Below are 21,174 nucleotides of genomic sequence, written 5' to 3'. Positions count from 1 at the left end.
AGGAGTGACATTTCCTGTAACTAGAAGCACCTTTTAAAAAAGCAGCTAACGGGGCCGAAATTACACGGCCCTCGCAGGCAGCGGGACTTCAAGGAAAACGCCACACGATGAGCGTCGGAGCTCAGCCACCTCCACCGGGGGAGACCCTGCAGCCGCCCGCCCGGCGGGGCCGGGACGCCGAACCGCGCTCCGCCGCGGGGCCTGACCCGCTCGGGCCCCGCCACCCACCTCCGCCGAGCTCGGGCACCGTTAGGTCCCGCTCCCGGCTGTCCATCTTCTTCAGGTACTGGTAGACCAAGTTCTCCTTCTCCTGGGGAGTATCGGCGTCGAGCAGGGCGTACTCCAGCTGGGTCTGCGCGGGCAGGAGCCCCGCCAGGCCCCCCGCCGCCATGGCGCCTCCCGGGCGAGCCCGCCGCCAGGACGGGCCGCTGTTTACCGGGCTGCCGTTTCACGACCGCACATTCAGCACCGCCCACAGCGCGGGGGAGGAAAACTGTAATTAAAAAAACCCACCAAACCAAAACCTAAGCACAAATACGCAATAACTCGTCTGTCTTAAAGGGGGACCTTCTCACTCATTGCGGGTTTTTACACAGCTTTGATGTTCACAGAAGCGTATTCGTGAGGAGAATCCCCAGTGGTGATTCCAGCTCAGCAGATTCAACACAGCCTGCTTTTACCGCCCAGTCACTTTTTTATTTGTAAGCGGAATAGATGTGAAAATCGAGCGGTACCGGGACAAAGTCCAAACAAGGCACCAATTATTTAGATAGTGGGATTTTTTTGGGGATGGGAGATGCTACGAGAGAAGCGGAAAGTTGGGCGACAGCCGTGGTGACGAAGCTGCGGAAGCGAATACGTTGCAGCGGCGGCGAACGGCTGAGGAGAGGCGCCCGCCCGCCAACTTCGGTAGCGGCGGGAGGCTGCGGGGAGGCAGCCGCCCTCGGTGCCCGCGGCGGGGAGGCAGCCGCCCTCGGTGCCCGCGGCGGGGGGCTGCGGGGAGGCAGCCGCCCTCGGTGCCCGCGGCGGGGGGCTGCGGGGGGGCAGCCGCCCTCGGTGCCCGCGGCGGGACCTACGCGCAGGGCCTCCCGGCAGCGCTGTGCCGGTGTCGGCCTTGGCCGTGCGGTGACTCCCGGCAGCGATCCCGTCGCTGAACTCTTGGGGGTAGCGGGGTGGCAGGCAGGGGAGCGGGCTGGCTGGGCTTCACCTTCCGAGGCCGGGTTGGGTGCTTACGAGGGGGAGCTGGAGGAAATGGCTCACCCTGCAAGTCTTTCTGCATCTTACAGACTCGGGTTTTGTTTAACAGGAGTAATTACAAATATTCAAAGAGACGCTCATTAAATTATTTTTAGGATAGGATCCACCATGCTTCTGTCCCATCACGGGCTGCTGTTTGGTTTGTGGCCCAGTGTTGCTTTTTTAAAATGGAGTTCAGGTGCTTTTCTTCAGATAGCAAAGGGGGGAGGGAAGAGAAAACTTACTAGCGGAAGGAGAGGTAGATTTGTGAACTGTTGGTTAAAAGAAAGGAGACTATTTCATGTGTTGCCATGTCTGAAGATGCTTTATTGGAAGAGGACATTTGGGAGTACAAATCCATTAGGAGGCAAAAGCATCAGAGTAATTCAGAGAGCATCTCTACACCTGTGCAGAAAGTAAGTGATGGCAAGTGCAGGCCAAAAAGAAAGAGAAATAGAAATAAAAAAAAATCTGTAGAAAAAACTGATAAGCTTCAGAAAACCGAGCAGGGATCAAGGCCAAACCAGGATGTAGATCAATGTAAAGACGACAGTAGTGTGCACTCCCAGGAAAGCGTGGGTAGCCTGACGGAACAGAGCTCACAAAATGCAAAGCCCATTTATGATGGATACTGTCCGAGCTGCCAGATGCCTTTCTCTTTGCTGTTGGTCCAGACACCTCGATGGCATGTCGCTGAATGTTTGGATACTCCAGGATCCATTGAAAAAGGTATGAATAGAGTAAGAAAAAAGCCTTCGGAGAAAAGTTAAAGGCTTCTCACATAATGTTGCCGTAAACTTTGTTTTTCATATTTAGTTCAACATCTAAGATGGTAGTTGGCATGATTTTTAGAATGTTATTACTGATCATTCATCAGCATTATTTTTGTATGAGATTTTTAGTTCTTTGTGAAGAACATGGAAATCTGACATGAAAATCTCATCTCACAATCTAATCTCAAAACTTTGTAGAGTAGTGATAAAGATTCATGGTTGTTTATCAAGCTCCAGTTTTAGTAGTTTATTAAAGAAATTGAAGGTGCATATTTACCGTTCTGAAATAATGGAACCTGTTTCAATTACTAAGTCAATGTCAGGAAAAAAAAAACCTCCTTCAGTTAAGAGGCTGCTACTTTTGACACCGAATTTCTTTCTCCTTAGGTATGGATTTTATTATCCTGTATCCATGTTTCTGTGTGATTTGTCCAGTTGTCTCTGTCAGAGACAGAGGTACAGGACAGTTTGAAGCTGAAATCAGTCTGTTATGCTAATTTACTTGAAATGTTAGCCTTTGGTCCAGTATGCTTCAGAAATTTTATACAGAATTATACATGAAAATTCCTGTATCATAAGACAACACAGTTTTGTTTTGAGTTCTGTACGAGAGGAATAAAACTGACTCATTCCAATTCCTAGTTTCATGTGGGGAAGTACCATGTCTGAAAAGATCCAGGTATCCAACTCATGTTCTTAATACACTTCATAACTTTTGAAAAACTTGAGTAAAGGCTGCTTTAGATAACGCAGTCACGTTCCTTTTTATATCTTTGTAACTTTCCTTGAAGTTTCTTCTTCAGAACAATGAAATGTGAGTCCTTTAATCCCGATTTTGGCAGTGGTTTTAACTTAAGTCAGATGTGTTAACACTTAATTTCCATCTCTTACTCCAATAACTAACAGATGAAAAACCCTTCTGATTGATTTACGTGTCCACCTTATAATCCTCAAAAGTTAGGCTAGCAAACTCTCAACAAAAAGTTTAGGGAACAGCCACAGTTTTTTTTGCTGGCATCTCAGTCCTGAATACTTTTTTCACATAAGGAAATACATGACTTTTTTTTGTTTTTTTAATTTAATGTGTAACCCAGCAGACAATTTGAAGTGGAATTTCAGGTTGATTCAGAACGGAGATTTGGTTTATTTTGAAACATGTCTACTGGCCTTTTCTGGTGCTACTGCTCTGAGGTCATTGCTTGCACGTGAGACAATTCTAAACTAGAAGCCATGTGATTACATTAGCACGGCATTGAAACACAGTTAAGTACTCTTGTTGTTAGAGGGCTGTATTAATTCAGGCATAGTGCTCTATTAGCAGCAGCTGTTTGGTTTTAGGTTGGAAGCATTCTCATTTCTAGCCAGCTCAGGGCAGGAGGTCTTGGCAGCTTGAAAATTACTTTTTACTTGTGCCATCTGTCCTTCAATAGCTGCATTTATAAGAAAAAGCTTTTAAATTGTGTAATGTGTGATTTTTATTTTAATAATTATGCCAACTATTTTTGCAAAGATACTAACATTACTCCTCTGTTTAACTCTTTTCATAGAGTGTTCTGATGGTTTACTGTGCACTTCCACCATTCCATCCCACTACAAGCGCTATAGCCATTTTCTACTTGCAGCAAGCAGGGCAGGAGATTATCTTGTAAAGTCTTCAGCAACCACTTTGGAGGGGAAGATGACATATTCTACTGCAAAGCCCAGCTGTTCACGAAGTCTTGTAGAGGAAATTTCACAGAATGAGAAACCGTCTAATAATGTAAAAAATGTCCCGAATGATGACTGTACATTGATGGTACAGAGTTCACTGCAAATGAAGTCTCTAAATATAACCAGTGAAAGTACTTCCTCTTTTACAGATGTTCAAAAGCCTCAACAGACATGTCAGCTTACACAAACCACAGATAACACTTGTAAATTTGAATTTTATGACTTTGTATCCTCTCAAGAAAGTGGAACAGGACAAGATCAGTGTAGTCGGAAAGATACAAGTCAGCCAAGTCTACTACAGTCAAAAGCAGACTTCAGTGACTGTGAAATTTCTTATTCTCCACTGAGTACTTTTGAGGAAAGTGAAGAGGAAACTGAGGAAGAGGAGAAGAAAGTAAAAATATCACAAAATAAGTTATTCAAAGTTGAGAACTTTGAAGATGAAGAATCTAATTCTGTGGTGTTTAAAACATTTGATGGACTTTTCATACAGCAGAAGCCTCAGTGTGAGCATACCAAAATGGGAAATTGCATAGTTAAAAAAAAACGCTGTGAGGAAGTAAATACATTGAACCATCTAGATGGTAGTGTAAAAACTGTTTCTCGGGGTCACATGAACAGCAAGTTCTGTAATTCAACATGTGTAGATAATCAGCATCAGCAAGAGGTGCTAGCCAGTAGATCCTCTTTTCCTTTTAATTGCGAGGAGGCTGAACAGCCAGAATTGATTTCCTCTGCTGCTGAAGCAGGTAACGCAGGGTCAGAGGATCCTGGTACTTGTGCTTTGGATTCTGCTTGTGTGAGTTTTACTGAGACATCATCGCTGCTAGTCAGAGAAGAGGCTGGGTCTCTTCTGACACAGAAAAGTAATGTTTTGAGGGACCCAAGCAACACTTTAACTAATACAGATAAAATGACTGCCAATGCAATTGGAAAAACAGCTCGCCAGGAGAGTTTGCAGTCAGTGGTGGAGGAAGAAGGAAATCTTAATACAGCTGCTCTGTGCTTTCCCAGCCCCATCTCTAAAACTGTACCATCTCTTTCTTTAGCTAGTATGAATGCCAGATTGAGTTCTGCCAAAGAACTCAAACAAATGGACATTGGTGTTTTCTTTGGGTTAAAACCCAAAGTAAAAGAGGAAAGCAAAGGAGAGACGTGTTTGAGTGAGGGAAAGCAGATACCAAGTTCAGCAACTCCCAATGGAAAGAGGTCCAGACAGCAAAAAAGAAAAGCTGAAGGGTCTGTGGAAGATGTAGAAGCAGTTATAGAAAGTTCAAGTAAAAATGGAGCCTTTGCAGCTGTAAGTTCTGGTGGCCAACAAAGGTGGAGAAAAAAATTTAAAGAATTATCTACTACAGGTGAAGGAATAAGAAAAAAACACTGCCCTTTCTACAAGAAAATACCAGGTGAGAGGTAACTTGCTTTTTGTAGAGGTTAACTAATTTTGGCTTGAGTGTTGCATTTTTTTTCCTAATTTTAGGCTTCAGTATTCTTCATAATCATTTAGACTGCAGCTCATAATGAATTTTCTTTCCTTTATTTAAGTTGATAAAATCCTGTGTAGGTGCAGATCTCCAAAAGAAGGTGATTCCAGAACCAGAGTCAGCAATGGCTGAAAATAGTGAAATAGTTACCTCAGGGAAATTAGTTAAAGGACTGACTTCTGAATGTTTTTGACAGACCAAAAAACCTAAGCAGTATTGAAAGATGGATCTACTTTCTTAAATATTTTTGAATATATCCCTTGCTAATATTCACTCCTAATTCCTGAATTTAATCTTTTACATCGCTTCAGTTGTGCCTGAAAATAGGGCTGTCAATAGCAATTATTTCCCTACACTAAGTTAAAAGAATTGAGTTTAATTTTGCATTTGAAATTCAATAGTATTAGAAATATAATTTACTACAATTGTGAAAACAAAGAAATGAAAACCAAGCAGAAGAGTTTAGTTAGGAAACAGCCAAGAGTTTCTCAGAATCTCCTCAAGCAATTACATAAATTACAGGATGATGGCTCAGCGGCTTAAAAAGCTTCAGATCCTCACGGTTCTGTTTACGACTAAAGGACCGTCTCAGTCTTAGGTAGTTATTTGAGGAAGCCAAATAGAAATATATTAGTGATCCTAAGTGCCAAGCTCCTGCTTGAAGACTGGTCTGTAAGTCTTTGTGGGGCTACACCAGTATCATGGGTTCCACAGGCTTAGAGAATTTTCCATATATTATAAATTTGAAGAGCCGACTCCTATGCCTACAATGCAATATTAAAGTTGCTTTGTTATTATCTTGTTCTATTTTTGTTACTACATTTGAAGTATATTTGACTGTATTTTCTATGTTGCTAATGATACATATTTATCAGTATAATTCAGCCTCCCTGAAGTTTTGAGTCTGGTACCTCTCAAACACTTGGGGATTTTTTGGTTTGTGATTTTTCATTAGCAGACTGCTATGCTTTTTTGGAGTTGCAAATACTTGAAGTTCTAGCCTTAAGTAAGTAGAACTATTTCTAGTTCTCCTAGAAGATCTGGGAAATTTGCATAATATAAAATGAAAAATATTTGAGTGCCACCAGATGAATTAGCTCTACGCGCTCTTTGGTGGTTTTAAGAAAGTATAACCCAATGTGAAAGGACCATTTGTCAGTATGTTTGCATTTTAAAAAAATATATTTGCAGAGGAAAGGACCATCTCCTATACAGCTGTCTTTATGCAACATCTTTATACAAACAGCACCTCACTCTCACTGAAAGCATACAATAGGAAATCAGTCACGTTTCATCTTGGCAGGTATATTCAAAGATCCCAGATTGCTTGCTTAATAATTATATGGTAGCATGTTTTAAGAGGAATATGAAATGTAGAATAATTGAAAAATTGCAGTTTGATTGCAAAATGTGTTTTGTTAAGCTATAGTTACCTGATTTATTTTGTGTTAAGACGTTAGTATTAGATTTTAATCCATGTGAACTTTCAAAAATATCAGCTGAATGGCGATAAAGGTGTTCTATTTGCTTAACCAGTTGCCATCTGTGTAGGATGGCAGCTGAAGAACAGATATTCTGGAGGCCTGTGAAACTATTTGTGTGTGGACACTTTGTTAAATTTTTATTTTAGTAAGTGAAAATCTTTTTTGTGACTGTTGAATTATACTCAAACTGTGCTCATCTTTAAATGGCTCCTTCAACTGAATGCAGTGTAACTGTATTACCTCTTAATGTGAAAGAAAAAATAACAAAAGGAACATCTAATTAGAAACTAGTTCTGAACTATGCATGTTTACTGACTGGCTTCTCTTCTCTTTTTGCTGTAGGAACTGGTTTTACAGTTGATGCCTTCCAGTATGGAGAAATTGAAGGCTGCACAGCTTATTTCCTTACTCATTTTCATTCTGATCACTATTGTGGACTAACAAAAAACTTCATGTTTCCAATCTACTGTAATAAGGTAAGGTTTTCCAAGACTGCTAGATATTATCAAATCCATATGCAACTATAACCGCTTTTATACTGATAAAAGTAAATAGAAGATCAGAGGTTCCATCGTTGGGTTGATTAGGCACAGTGGATATGGATGGGGGAATCTGGGTTTCACTTGTAAGAAATGTTTACCCTAATTTGACCGATGAAGAAGATTTGTGAAACTTCCCTGTCTAGATACCATGAAAAAATTCAAGTTTAAAAGGATCTTTAGAGGTCGTATAGTCCAATCTCCTGCGCAATGAGGGTCTAACTTCAAAGTTAGATCAGACTTCAGAGAGCCTTTGTCGGTCAGATTTTGTCTGAAAATAGAGATTCCACTACATCTCCTCGCAACCTGCTGCAGTGCTTACCCACTCTGATGAAATTTTTTCCTAATATACAATTGAAATGTCCCTTTTTGCAACTTCAGACTGTAGCTTGTTCTTTTTGTGTGCATCATGGAGAAGACTCTGGCTCCATCTTCTCTTTAACTCTATTCAAGTGATGGACATCTGAAATTAGATTCCACTTCAGCCATCTCTTCTCCACATTCAGTAAATGGAGTTGTTTTAGCCTCATCCTGTGTGTCCTGTGCTTCAGGCTGCTGAATGGCCAAGACTGCCATTAGCTATCAGATGTCCAGCCATCTCTTCTTTACTGATAACATGGTAGGGCACCTTGCCTAATCAACCCATCCAGAACCTGCATCACAAATATATTTCTGATTTACTCTGGAAGTCTGGAATGCTTGTGTCCCATGTTGCCCTTCCAGTGGGTATTGGGGTGACTGCAGTTCTTCATGATAAGATCCAGGGTCTGTGACGTAGAAATTTCTTCAGTTGCTTAAAGAAGGCTTTGCCCACCTCCTCTTCTTGACTTGGCAATCTGTAACAGATGTTATTCCCCCTTGTTTGCCTCCTCCCTGATTCCAGTCCATAACCTGTTGACAGGCTTTTAAAAGTTTGCTTATTTAAGACAGCTTTTTTTCAGTTTGCTTTTTGAGAGGTGAAATGCTACTGAAGGCTTGATTATACCCAGGATCTCATAGTTTCTCTCTAAGCCAGACAGTCTGGCTTTGAGAGCCTTTGTTTCTAAAATAAACAAAGGCTTTTTTTAGATTTTGTTTCTATTCCATATTAAATCCTTTCCCTGTTACAGATAACTGGCAACCTGGTGAAGAGCAAACTTCGAGTCAAAGAGGAGTACATCCACGTGCTGCCAATGGATACAGAATGTATAGTGAATGGGATCAAAGTATTGTTGCTCGATGCCAATCAGTATGTGTCATGCATTTGTTGTGGGATATTTGTATGTATAGAGTATTAAAGATAAATAGCTATACAGATACAGTTTGTTTTCATGATTTTTAGGTTTCGGTGGATCTGAAAATATAAGGGTGAAAATACTTCACATTCCTGAGTTGGCTTAGTAACATGCGTTTTCACTTCAGAAGTGAATTAGGCATGTAGGAGCCTAAATTTCTTTCAAGTAGTTAGCTTTTGAAATAGGTGAATTATTTTTGAAAATGAAATTCAGGCTTTTTTGATAATTTTAGCTTAACTTTATTTTTTGGTTGTAATGAATACATAGTGTTAACCACACATAGCTCCATAATTTTTAAGCTTGTTGAGACGTTGAGTGATTTTTCTAGTGGTCTGGACACTTTAGTTTTTGGTGTCTAGTTGGGAACATCCTAGATTTGATTATCAGAGATGTTAGATTTCTGTAGCTTCAACTGAAGGTAGTAAAATCTTCAGCTAAAGAAAAATGTGGTACTTTGGATCCCGGGAGAAACGAAACCTAGCCAACATTTTGAAAACTGAACTTTAAAGAAAAGCCTGTTGAAATGTGCAACAAGACTTCTACTGGATTCGGTGATAAAGGGTGAGATTTTTGTCCAATGTTACACTGGCACTGTGTGGTAATGCTGGATTGAAAGTTCAGTAGCACCTGACTTCCAGCTCTGTGCTCTTGCTGTTCTGCCTGTTGGTACCTTATTTGGCTATGGGCTAGAGGAAAAGTCCTTTCCCTGAAGTATATATTGAAACACAGCACTGTGTCACAGCTGGTTTGAATATTACTTATCTTAGGATTTGTTTATAGTTGGAGAGATAAGATTCCATGAAGTCCTTTGAGAACCCTTTCTGGGAATGAAGGAAGCCTTATTGCTTATGTAATTTGGACACTTCTCATTTTTCCTGTTTGTCTCTCTGATCCCCTGCTTCAATTTAAAAGGCATATAAACCTTAGGTACAAAGTTCAGCTTTTTGGAGAGTTCACCAATTCTGTCATTTTAGCTCTGATTGATGCCAGTTTTTCCTTTTTTTTGAGATTTCATTTACCGTTTACAGATGATTCATGTCTGAAATTGTTCCACTCTGGTTTTCCAGTCTGAGCACTTGCCCTTCAGACAGCTTTGGTGAGGAACTGCAGAAGGTGCAATGGATTCGCTGTGGCCAATAAGAGAATTGTATTTATAACCAGGGAATTCTGGATGGAGGATAATGTTTAAAATCTGCAAATAAAATTTAAAAGGAAATGCTTCAGTAAGTCCTGCAGGAATGAAGATGCATCTGCAATAATACAATATTGTTTCTCCTGAATGCGGCTTCTCTTTGGTGTGCTGTTTCCCCTTTAAATCAAGTAATAGAACCTCAGAGATTGCAACTGAGGCAGCATCTCTGTCATACCTAGAAGAAGACAGAGCATCTGAAAAAGGCAGTTAATGCTTGATTACTTTACTGTTGGTGTGGTTTTTTGCTTCCCTCCATCTCAGCTGAGAACTCCAGCCTACATTGTCTATGGCCATAAGGTTAGCTTTAGAATTCCTTTAGAAATCGTGAATTTCTAGCTAAATTAGGCTGTGATTTAAAAAGCTGTTCTGCACATCTTCCTGCTACTGAAGGGTGGTGTATCTCATAGGGCAGTTTATCAGTGTAGAGAACTAACATAATTTGTATGGCGTTTTTGTTTGTTTGTTTCAGTTGTCCAGGCGCAACAATGATCCTTTTCTGTCTACCGAGTGGAAGTGTTATTTTGCACACGGGAGACTTCAGGGCAGACCCTTCTATGGAGCGCTACCCTGCTTTGATTGATCAACAAGTCCACACCCTTTACCTTGATACAACGTAAGTTGTGTTTAATTTTTTTTTTTAATATAACCATCTTTTCAGTGTAGTATGACTATGGTAAGATTATAGGAACGAAATAAATGTAAGCATAAATGACAATTCTAACACTTGTTATCTCTATTTAGCATTGTATAAAATCAGATATTTATCGAAATTCCGTGTATATCTAACTTGTTCATCTCTTATGCTGTTACAGGAGAGAGAATAAAAGTGGGTGGTAGAAAAGATGCTAAAGTATTTGCTGAGATGGCCTTATTGTTTATAAGTGGTACTAAATTCTGGATGTCAAAATTTATACATTGTGTTCACCTCTAAAACAAGAGGTTCGTGGAGCACTGGTCTTAAGTGGATTCAACTCTGTTATGAAAAGGGGAGTGGGGGAATTCAAAGAGTGAAAGAATGCCAAATGGTTAAATCAGTTGTCCCGGTTTTCATTAGACCTTTCTCTGACTCATGTATATAAAATTGTTTCTCTGTGTACGATGACTAATGCCCAGAGGCAGTCTTTTATTTCTGTTCCATATGTTTCTGCAAATGAATAATGCTTTATGTTATGGTTTGTATGCATGACAAAAAATAGACATAAGGATGTAATTAGTACGTGATACAAATATCTAGCTTGAAATACCGCTTGGTATTTACAGAGAAAAAATTGCAGACTTGAATGTGAGTGTCAGACAATGAATAGCTGTAGGGAAAAGACTGATATACTCAATGTAAATTTTATTGCAACTATTTCATCTAGGCAACTCAGTGGTTTCTAATACATAATTTCAAGTAGACTGAAATTATATAGAAAGATAACATCTTTTTCGTTACTTATGTTATTGTATGCATGCAGTTTTGAGGGCCGCCTTGGTAAACTCAGATGTCTTCTATCTTGTGTAACAAAGCGGTATATTTTGTTTCCATGCCCCAGATACTGTAGTCCTGAATACACTTTTCCTTCTCAACAAGAGGTCGTCCAGTTTGCTGTCAATACTGCCTTTGAGACAGTGACTTTAAACCCACGTACTCTAGTTGTCTGTGGCACCTATGCCATTGGGAAAGAAAAAGTTTTTTTAGGTATGTAAAAGAAATGTACTGGATCAAATAACTAAATAAATATCTAAGTTGGTGTTAAAAGGCCTTTTTCTTGAAGATGTAAAGGGTCACTTAGTCCTGATGGTCAGATATTGTGTAAAGAAATTAAATACATTTGATAATCCTACTGCTAGTATTTTAGTTTTCTAATCAATAAGTTTTAACTTTCTGAAAGAAATATTTTTCTGCCATGTTTACAAACCCCCCAAATATACAGAAGGCCAATTTGGATACTAAATGGATGAACCTATTTAATTGATTGTGGTGAGAAAATTGCTAATGGCAATTAAAAAAACATAAATGAGGTCTTTATGACATTTTTGGTGTTAATAACCTCATATTATTATGAGATATATGGGATATAATTATTTTTAAACTTCTATTTTGCTAACAGTTTTTCCTTCCAGATTTATATTATGTATTTTCTTAAATACTTATAGTAAACAGTTTTAATGAAATCAATTTTAACAAAGCATTCCCCAAACTAAAACACATCTTTTCTGACTTAAGGAAAATCTTGTGTGCTGTGCTTCACTCGGTTACAGCATTAGGAGCCACCATGATTGCTCAAATGTGTACTCTAGAGCAGGCAGCTGTGAACCATTTGTGCTTTTGAGTATATTTAAAGTCATCAATAGAAGATTTGCTTTCACTGAAATTTAGCCTGTCTTTAAGGTGGGCTGTTCATCGCATATTCCAAAAACTGCGTGTGTTTCTGTCTTCTTTGAAATAAATACCAGTTCACCTCGGTAACATTCTACCAAAGAAATATGACTTAGAACTTATCAATGTACTTCTATTCTCCTCTTTCCAACTGTCGCACACCATTCTAGTGCTAAAAAGTAGGAGCCAGAGTTTTTTAAAAGCCATTGCAGGTTTCTCAATTTTAGAATATGAAACACTGTATCCTGTTGAATATGGATTTTTTTTCAATAGTAAAAATGATCCAGAGCAATAATTAGGAATATCTCCAAAACAAGCAAAAAATGAACTCTTATAATTTTCTTTATCTGATTTCTTCCCAATTTATCCTAAAGCAATTGCTGAAGTTCTGGGCTCAAAAGCAAGTATGTCCCGTGATAAGTACAAAACACTGCAGTGCTTGGAGTCAGCAGCTATTAATTCCCTCATCAGTGTGGACTGGGATGGTACTTTGCTTCATGTTCTTCCCATGATGCAAATCAATTTTAAGGTAAGTTCAGAAAATACACTCTGTTGATTAGCCTGCTGGCTAATCTTACTGCTGGCTTCTTCCAACCAGTGTTGTTTGGTGCTTTTTAACCTCTTGTCAGATCATATTTATTTAGTAAAGTTTTGACATGTAGCAATACATTGAAATGAAATGCAATTAAACATTAATATCTGTCTCCAAACATGATACACAGAAAGTGTAATTTCACTTCAGTGAGGTGCTTGTACAAGATAAGATGAGGTTTGTTCAAAGGCTTGCTCTTTGTGGGCCTTTTTGAAGTAGATTTCTGTAATGACTGCAGGATCTGTCCTATTAGCAATTAATATGTTGTGACATGGAGTCCCTGTTTTCAGTCTGTCTTTTACCTGGTGTGACGTAGGAAAAGACAAAGGATTTTCTGCCTGTGAGTATCTCTGTTTTGAGACAGCCTATGAACATGTCCAACTTCCAGTCTGGTGTTTGTTAAAAAAGGAATAGGCTTCTCCACGTTCCTCTCAGTTCAATTTCCACGTATTTATAATCATATTTTCGTCTTTTAAAAGAATATTCTCTCTCGTTCTGTGCTGAAGGTTTACATGGAGATCAGAACACTTGAAAATCAATGAAAACTCACACATGAACAAATACCCATTGAGTGAATTGAAGGACACCTCATATATACACATGCTTTAGTTTTTCCACATGGTCTTCTCTAATATTTGTAGCAAAAGCAAGTAAAACAGTTTATTTTAAGACATTGGTCCATTTAAGTTGACTTCAAATGCACATTTCAGTCGAGATTTGAGACAGTGGGTTTTTGTTGTTGAGAGTTTTTGTGGGAATTTCTTAGTTAGGAAAGGTGACTAATTCCTGGGGGGAAAGAGAGTTTTTCTAAATAGACTACAAAATACAGAATGGCATTAAGGCAGAGCAGCAGGCTCTAGATTAAAGGTAACCTGGAAGAAAAACAATGGTCGCTTACGCCTTACGGACTTGGATTCATTTTCCTGCTTTGCTTCAGGCCTGCTGTGCCATCTCAAGCAAATCCTTCAGAGCAGGATGGTATTTAGCTGCAGGCCAGTCAAGGTCGGAGATGACCTAAAAAGGAGAAAAAGATTTGGATGGGAGCTGCAGGAGATAGAACTTAATATCTTAATGTTTTAATGTTGTTCTATAATCTTTTCCATGGTGGGGCAGAAAATGAGTAATGGAAATGTGTATGGATTTATTTTTAATGTGTTTTGCTGTCTTACACAGTAATATATTTTAGTTTCTTCTGCAGATTTTTGTGTTGTTATGTGATTCTGCTGTCATGTGTCCCAGCGTGTATGGTGTACTCACGTAGCTGGACTTGCAGGCAGAGGGTGTGATTATACCACAAGGATGTCTAGACAGCCTTACTTCTCACGAAGAAGCAGTTGTATCATGTGCAGGGTCTTATCTCTGAGAACAGGAGTTTCTAGACTGCCAGAACCGATGCCTGGACCCTGGAAAGGGCCAGGAAAGATTCAAGGCATAGTGAGCTAGTGGACAAGAGTCCTGGTGTAACAGCCATTGTCCTCCGTACCGGGGCTTTGACTTCATGTGTGAAGTTGTTGGAATGTGGTCTCATGCTATTATTAGTAATTTTGTGTCCATGTAAGTTAGGCATGCTAAGTAGACTTCCAGAGTGCTAAACATCTGATGAGGCCAGTAGGTAGATGAATGCCCAGGTGGAATGTAGTATCAGCAAAATGTGGAGAATGTCAAATGCTTACAGATGGGTTCATATGACCATTTATGTTATTTCTGCTCCAGCAGAATCAGTAAACATGACCTCAGAAAAGACAATATTTTTAAGAATAAATTATCTGATCACTTGTAATCTCGTTCTAGTTAAAGAATGATGAATGAGATCATCATGTTTTTACAGATCATGTAAATCTTGATGTCATCATCTCCAGTTGCACGTTTTTGTCTTCTGGATTATACAGGTTTTGTCCTGAATTACTAGCTCATTACTGGGAAAGCCAGAATTTTTTAGTGATCCTCATCACTGAATGCCAATGCCTTTGTTATCTTCTGGGTCTCTCTTCTGTTTTATTTGATCCCTAGCCCTACTTAAAAACACAATCCTGCTTCTTAATTTGGGCTAATTTCCTGCTCGTGTAGTTACAGCTGCGAACCTACAAATCCATGAAATCCTTATGAGAGTGTTCTCAGTCAAAAGCTCAGATTCAGTCCGTATTTAGTAAACTGAGTACATCTGTGATCTTGTCCATCAGTTGCCTTTCTGGTAGAATGCTAATAGCCAAACTATTTTATAGCCTGGTGGTGTATTATAGTTATCTTTTAGAAGCCCCAGTTTTATACCCTTTTTTTCACTTGTTATGCTCTTTCCTAAATGAAAAAAAACAAACTTGTCTGTGCTCCAGGCTTGATAGTCTTTAAGAACTGTAACATGATTATTCTGACTTTTATTATTGAAAAACTTCTCTAGTCTGTTTCTAGATAAAGAACAAAAAAAAGCTGCATAAGCTACATGTGCTTACGACAACTGAAGCCTAGTTTGCGGCAACTGTTGATAAAACTGTACTTGCCCAAAGAAAGCTTCCACGTTTCCATAGCTGGCTGCTCCCAAGAGTAAATCTGGATGCCCGCAGCTTTACTTTGTACCCTGAGTAGAAAGGAAATGAGTTCATCATTTTGAGATGCTCTTGCATATGCTTCCCTTTTCACAGGCTTTTTGCTGTGGTCAGGGGCTTTTTTTTCCTGATCATTGAGTCTCCAGATTGCTGGGGAATGTTATAATTATTTTTAGAAAATGAATATTTTTACATACATATTCAGGAATTTTAGAAGTATTTTTGCAGTCTCTGTGTTGTGGATACTTTTTTCCTTTTGGTGGCATTGTCCAGCTGTTTAATTCCAGTTTTGGGGCTATCTGAAATCTGCTTTTCTCCATGTTGATTTTCAGGAGTAATATCAAGCATGTTTTTTCATTTTGGAGTCAGCTGTTTTATTATTTGTGAACAACTAGCTTAGCTGTTCACGTATGATTTATAAACACTGTATTGATTCAGCAGAGAGCTTCATTCACCTAAAAGCCACAGCCGCTTAGAAAAGTCCAGAAACCTCTCTCTGTCTTTCCCGTAGTTGCCAGAGTTTAAAGACTAGTATTGGTACCTGCTGCCTAGAACTGAAGCAAACAAAAACGAATAGTGACCATAATTGTGTTAAATCCACTATGAAAAGCAGGTGGATCAGTGAATGTTTTTTTGACAGGTTGAAAGAGGATTTTTGTAAGCCCACAGCATCCTCAGGATATGTGCTATACCCTAGATTTTCGCTTGGCCAAAGACTTGGTGACAATAATGCATGGTGCGTTTCCCTTTCCTGCTTGAGCTGTCTGTGTCAAGATGTGCATGTTTCTATACAAATGCAGCCACAATGAGGAGAACTGTGCTACCTGGCTTTTTTCCATCACTTTTTATCTTCAAACATATATTTAAATATTGAATTCTGGGTGATTTTTTTATCGCTGTATCAGGAGTTGCATCACTGTCCCAAAAAATCTGTTGAAGAAACAAGTTCAAATTTGAGAAGAAAGCATATCTTTTCTGCTTTATAAATTCATATAGATAGTCTCGATCTGTAGTTAGGATGAAAGCAGTCCCATTCATAATATTGAATACCTGGCCAGATATCACCAGACTTGGTGTGTTTAGTCCAGGCCTTATGACTGCCCCCTTGGAAAGAACCAGTACTTGAAATGAGTGTTTGGCTAAGATGCGTGAAGTCTGAAGGGTAAAACTAGAAGGAAGCCATAGGGGATCGGAGGCACTGAAAATACAGTGGCAGAGGAATAAGCTTTTTATGGTGTTGTATTACTGTTGGATTGGGTGGGGTTCTTTTTGTTCATTTGCGTTTTTTTCCGATGTATAGCTCTGGCTTTCTTGAGGAGTTTGTTTATTAGGAGTTGATATCAAACTTTCATCATGTGCTGTCTGGGTCAGAAGTGAGATGACATGCTCTAGACTGATGTTCTGGATATTCTTAATTGATAACATTTACATTAATTTAAAAAAATAAAAGCCTCATAATTTTTATGTGTGATTTTTTAAATTAAAATATTTATTAAAATAAAACATGAGTTGCTGCAATATTGCAAGTGTGCTTGATGTAGATATGGTACTTCACTGCAATACTTGTTTTTACTCAGTAAAATACAGAGATTGCTGTATGTACTGATGAATATCTCTTTGTGAATAAGTCAAATGAGTTTCAGTAGTGTTAGGGCTGGTTGTAAATTAACTATTTAATCATGTTTGAGTCTTCTCGTACTTATGGCATCTGTTTGCACCTACCGCTGACTTCAGCGACACTATAGATAACAGGCTGTCATGGTGGTTGAAGGAAGCTGATTTAGCAATGAAATATATTTTCCATTTTAAAAGAATGGTAGTTTAGAACAGTGTTGGCTAAAGCAATAAAAGAAGAAATTGGAATGTGTGTTTATAGTGGACTTGTTATAAATAAACGCTGTGGTAATATGTTTTGTGGAAAAAGGCCATCTCTTCTAAAATGAACACATGGTTCTTTTGCAATAAACAGTTTTTTGTAACAGTCAAAAATTGAAGCTTCTGCCACTTGAATATGCAGTAGAGGACTTAGAGACAACTGGGGTCTTCAGGTCTGTGCACGTCTTATGTTGCTTAGCTCAGTAATGTCTTGTACTAGCACTGAGGTGAGATTTTCAAAAGTGCCTGGGATTGAAATGCACAAATAATTTTTTATGAGATTGAAATTGTGCCCTTAATGTGAATGTTTCACACTTGATTTATAACAAAACTTGAAAGCAGATTAGCATTATTTAATGTAATAATCATTGTATTTGAAGTACTGTATTTCGATTTCATTAAAGCAAGGGGAGCAAATATGTGAATTATTACCTTAAACTATGTTAATTTTCCTACAATGAAGTGTGAAGGAGGATTAGACTGCTACAGTTATATCTTTAATCTAGTAAGGACTCAACATTTGCAGCGTGTTAAGACTCATGGCAGCTAGTCGTAATTCCTGTTGCTGAATGAAACGTGTGTTGTAGGGTTTTTTCTGTTGTTCTTTTATGTGCCTAGTTTGATGGATCCTGTATGTTACTACTGGACATTGAACTGAAGGTGCTATTAAATGTGGCAGTGTCACAGGCAGCTTTCCGCTTCCCTGCTTAATAATTTTCAAGTATCTGACAGGTTAGTTGGTGTTCTATCACAGCCTATCTATTCCCCTCTCCCTACCTTTTTTTCGTCAGTTTTTATTTTGTATTCCTCTTCTGCTGCTGATAGAAAGTTTACGATTTTGCAGTCTATAATCTTGTACTGCTTTCAAATGGAGAATGTGCCTTTAAGATTTTATACAGGACACGTGAAACTGATTTTCTATTTTTGGTTTGAAATAATACTGACTTCACTTTATCCAGGAATAGGATTGTACATTCCTTATACATCCCTCTCATCCTTTTCCCGATCCTAGCTTAAACAACACCAAAGGCTAATTTAGCCAACTTGGAAACTTTTTCAAGTTAATTTTTTTTAGAGTGAAGAGATGAGGTGGTTTCCTTCCTATCATGAATGGAGATGTGGTAAAACATGGTTTAGCGCTTAGAGCAATACTCAACTCATGCGCTGGCTTGCTGCAATTTTTTGGGTAGCTTACTTAATTCTGAGTGCTGCTGGGCATAAGCAGATGTCAGCACTTTAAATTTACCAGATGATTTTGCACTGAAGCAGGCTTTTACCATCTTTTGTCACCACTCATCTGCAAGAGTGCTGACCTTCAGCTGAGAGGAGGAAGTGAATGACTTGGGGAGCAAGATCTGTAAGAAGGTGTGGTTGTGCCATATGTGTTCTGATCTGTAGTGTGTAGCTGTTAATATGTGCTTATTCAGATGAAGCAACTGAGATCCTAAGGTACAAGGTGCTCTGCAAATTAAATATTTATCATTAATAATTTCAAGGCAGATGGTATTTAAAATAAAAAAGGTCATATCAAAACGTGAAAATAAAATTTAGTCTGAAGTTTCTTATCGTGAAATCTTCAACCTAATGACTAATGAGCTATTTAATGGGGTTAAGTATATGCTATGTTCTTTTCACAGAGCTTGCATGATCACTTGAGTAAGTTTTCTGAGAATTTTGATCAAGTTCTGGCTTTCAAACCTACTGGGTGGACCTACTCTGATTCATGCCTTTCTCTGGTGGATATCAAACCTCAGACAAGAGGAAAGATCACCATATATGGTATGAATGATAAAGATTCAGTGCATTTAATTTTGTGTGGATGCTTTTCATATTTTTATTCTTGAAACTCCTACTGTGCATTGTAACCAATGATTTTTTTTGATAACTTGTTGAGAAACTCAACAGATGGATCTCTCCAGGAGAGATCTGTGAACTGAGTAATTGAGAACACTGTAAATGCAGATTTTTACGTACATTTTGCTCCTGTCCCTCTCTTGCAAATAAAGGCTTTTATCTGATATATGTAGAGACTTCAGCGGTGAAATCTTGTCCCAACTGATGCTGGTCGCAGTGCAGTTCCAGAGCCAAGATTTCATTCCATACTTCACTTATTTGAGAGACTGTGGGTGTTCCACTTCCTCTCAGTTCTTATTGGTGGGTGAAGTTGAATCTCTTAAAATTTTAACATTCATTTAACCAAATGCTTGGTGTCACTCAGTTTGCACTGATGAATGACCTGGTAATGTAATGCAAGGTAATTTTTCCAGAAGGAAAATCTGGATTTTCATTTTACCTTAGCTATAAACTTTAGATCTCCAATATGAATTTAAAAAAAATATTGTCTAAAGTAATTCTTAGCTGGAAGGCTTGCAAAAGTATTTTGGCAAGAAGCTAAGTAGGCTGACAGATCGCTGTGATTTGTTTCATTTCAGGGATTCCTTACAGTGAACACAGCAGTTACCTGGAAATGAAGCGGTTTGTTCAATGGCTGAAGCCACAGAAAATCATCCCCACTGTAAATGTTGGTGACTGGAGAGCCAGAAGCTTGATGGAGAAGCATTTTAGAGACTGGATGACTGAGGGCAGTAGGCATAAATAAATATAAGGAAGAATGTATATTTCAAAGGAGGTAGGCTGGAGTGGGAACTCTGAGTTCCTGTGAGTTTTATTTAACTCCTTTTTTCCACGGAGCTTTCTTTGGGAAGGACTAAGCTGCCATTCTCCTGAGAAAGCTGAATTTGAGGAGGAAGAAAAAAAAAGGCACCTTGCTTTCTCATGTACCTATTACTTGTTTTTCCCATAACTTAGTAACTTCTTTGCAAATGCATATTTCAGGTTATTTTTGTCTTGCTCCTTTTTTCCCGTTTTTAATTTTCCTCAGATTGTGGAGATGCCCAGATGTATAATGCTGGGGGAGAAACTGCCTCCGGGTTAATAATTTCTGAAAAGAAGTTATTGTAATAAATGAGATGATACTAAGCTTTTGTCACATGCTGTCAATTCTGGCTTCAGAGAAGCTCGTTTCATGAGGCAGAGCTGGGTATTGTGATTTAAAACTTGTAATCAAAATTTACCTCGTGAGAGAGGATTGTCTCGGGCTCTTGCAGCACACATGCTTTGGAGAATGATTGTATAAAAGACATTGCTACCTACATTCTGCTCAAGACTTTCTGATTCTTTTTAAATTTTTTTTAAATAAAGAACCTACATGAAGCCTGTGTATTCTTTCTCAGCAAAATGCATTTCTTTTCAGTACCGTAGTTGCTAATCTGAGAAACCTGTCTGTAATATCTTCGGTGAACGTTTTGTGTATGTTGCTTGTATAAGATTGCTCTTGCATCCTGGTAGTGCAAATTCTCAGCGTGGGGTCAGAGCACAGAAGTGGTTTCTCTCCGTGCAGTCTCCTACAATGCATTTGGATTTGCAGGGTTGTACGTGCAGGTTTGTTACTTGAATTCTGGAAAAGCAAGAAAGGCAAATATTAGTACTGGCAGCAGAAAGGTAAGTTTCATTTTGCAGTTTTTCCCCCGAATCCTACCAGATTATCAGTGCTGCTTTTCCTGTATCTGCTTGGTATTTATGATACTGAAGTAAGTGGTTGCATGCAGGCACGCTAGTATAATTATAAGCACTAAAATAAAAACCATTCCAAACTTCTAGGACTTACAAAAGTTGCATCATGCATGAAGAATCATCCCCCAACCCCCCAGAACAGCTCGTCGGAAAACTTCAATGCCATTTTTTGTCACGAAACCATTTCTTTAATGATCAGTGTAAATACAAACAGATCCTTGTCTTTGAGTGACGAGCCCTGTAACGTGAACTTTGTTTTATTTCTGTCTTCTGAGAGAAATAACTGTGTCAAACTGATGGAAAAAAGTTCTTATACTGATTCACAATTCTTTCAGTACATTCACTGAAATATGGCATTTTTTTCTTATTTTGTATAATGCATTATGATAGCTCTCCTTATCGCAAGAACTGCTAACTGTCTTGGGTTGGCATGCTCATTCCGAAGATTCCACTCCTTTTTGGAGTAGGTGTGTGAAGAAGTATCTTTTACAGCCCTTGCAGATACCGAATCTGAATTAATGCCTTGCACGAGTTGGAGCA

At 38.8% G+C, this 21,174-nt stretch overlaps 2 protein-coding genes across 3 annotated transcripts in view; one reads left to right on the top strand and one right to left on the bottom strand.

Annotated features, from left to right (window-relative positions):
• The window catches only part of NHLRC2 (NHL repeat containing 2), a 34,642-nt gene extending 34,112 nt beyond the window's left edge, over positions 1-530 (bottom strand). For both annotated transcript variants that reach the window (XR_011048008.1, XM_068398892.1), the window contains exon 1: positions 229-530. Coding sequence is in view for 1 of the 2 variants with exons in the window: in XM_068398892.1 (XP_068254993.1) it covers positions 229-391 (163 nt within the window). In the remaining variant the exon portion in view is untranslated. The remainder of the gene's footprint in view (positions 1-228) is intronic.
• A 555-nt stretch (positions 531-1,085) lies between these two features.
• DCLRE1A (DNA cross-link repair 1A) lies at positions 1,086-20,281 on the top strand. The gene is made up of 9 exons (XM_068398865.1): positions 1,086-1,965; positions 3,557-5,125; positions 7,030-7,163; positions 8,336-8,454; positions 10,162-10,305; positions 11,228-11,373; positions 12,429-12,583; positions 18,699-18,840; positions 19,494-20,281. Exons 1-9 carry the CDS (start codon positions 1,548-1,550, stop codon positions 19,658-19,660), a joined length of 2,994 nt encoding a protein of 997 aa, XP_068254966.1. The 5' UTR covers positions 1,086-1,547; the 3' UTR covers positions 19,661-20,281.
• The last annotated feature ends 893 nt before the right edge of the window (positions 20,282-21,174 follow it).

This window comes from Nyctibius grandis, chromosome 4 (assembly GCF_013368605.1).
Source record: "Nyctibius grandis isolate bNycGra1 chromosome 4, bNycGra1.pri, whole genome shotgun sequence".
Taxonomy (NCBI): domain Eukaryota; kingdom Metazoa; phylum Chordata; class Aves; order Nyctibiiformes; family Nyctibiidae; genus Nyctibius; species Nyctibius grandis.
Note: the sequence above shows the minus strand (reverse complement) of the source record. Positions and strands in the feature narration are given on the sequence as shown.

What these genes read in the sequence shown, in the direction of transcription:
- DCLRE1A (XM_068398865.1), top strand. Translation starts at nt 1,548, where the DNA reads ATGTCTGAAGATGCTTTATTGGAAGAGGACATTTGGGAGTACAAATCC. An exon ending in TTTCTACAAGAAAATACCAG is followed by an intron (nt 5,126 to 7,029) that starts GTGAGAGGTAAC and finishes TTTTTGCTGTAG; the next exon opens with GAACTGGTTTTACAGTTGAT. An exon ending in GAAAGAAAAAGTTTTTTTAG is followed by an intron (nt 11,374 to 12,428) that starts GTATGTAAAAGA and finishes TTTATCCTAAAG; the next exon opens with CAATTGCTGAAGTTCTGGGC.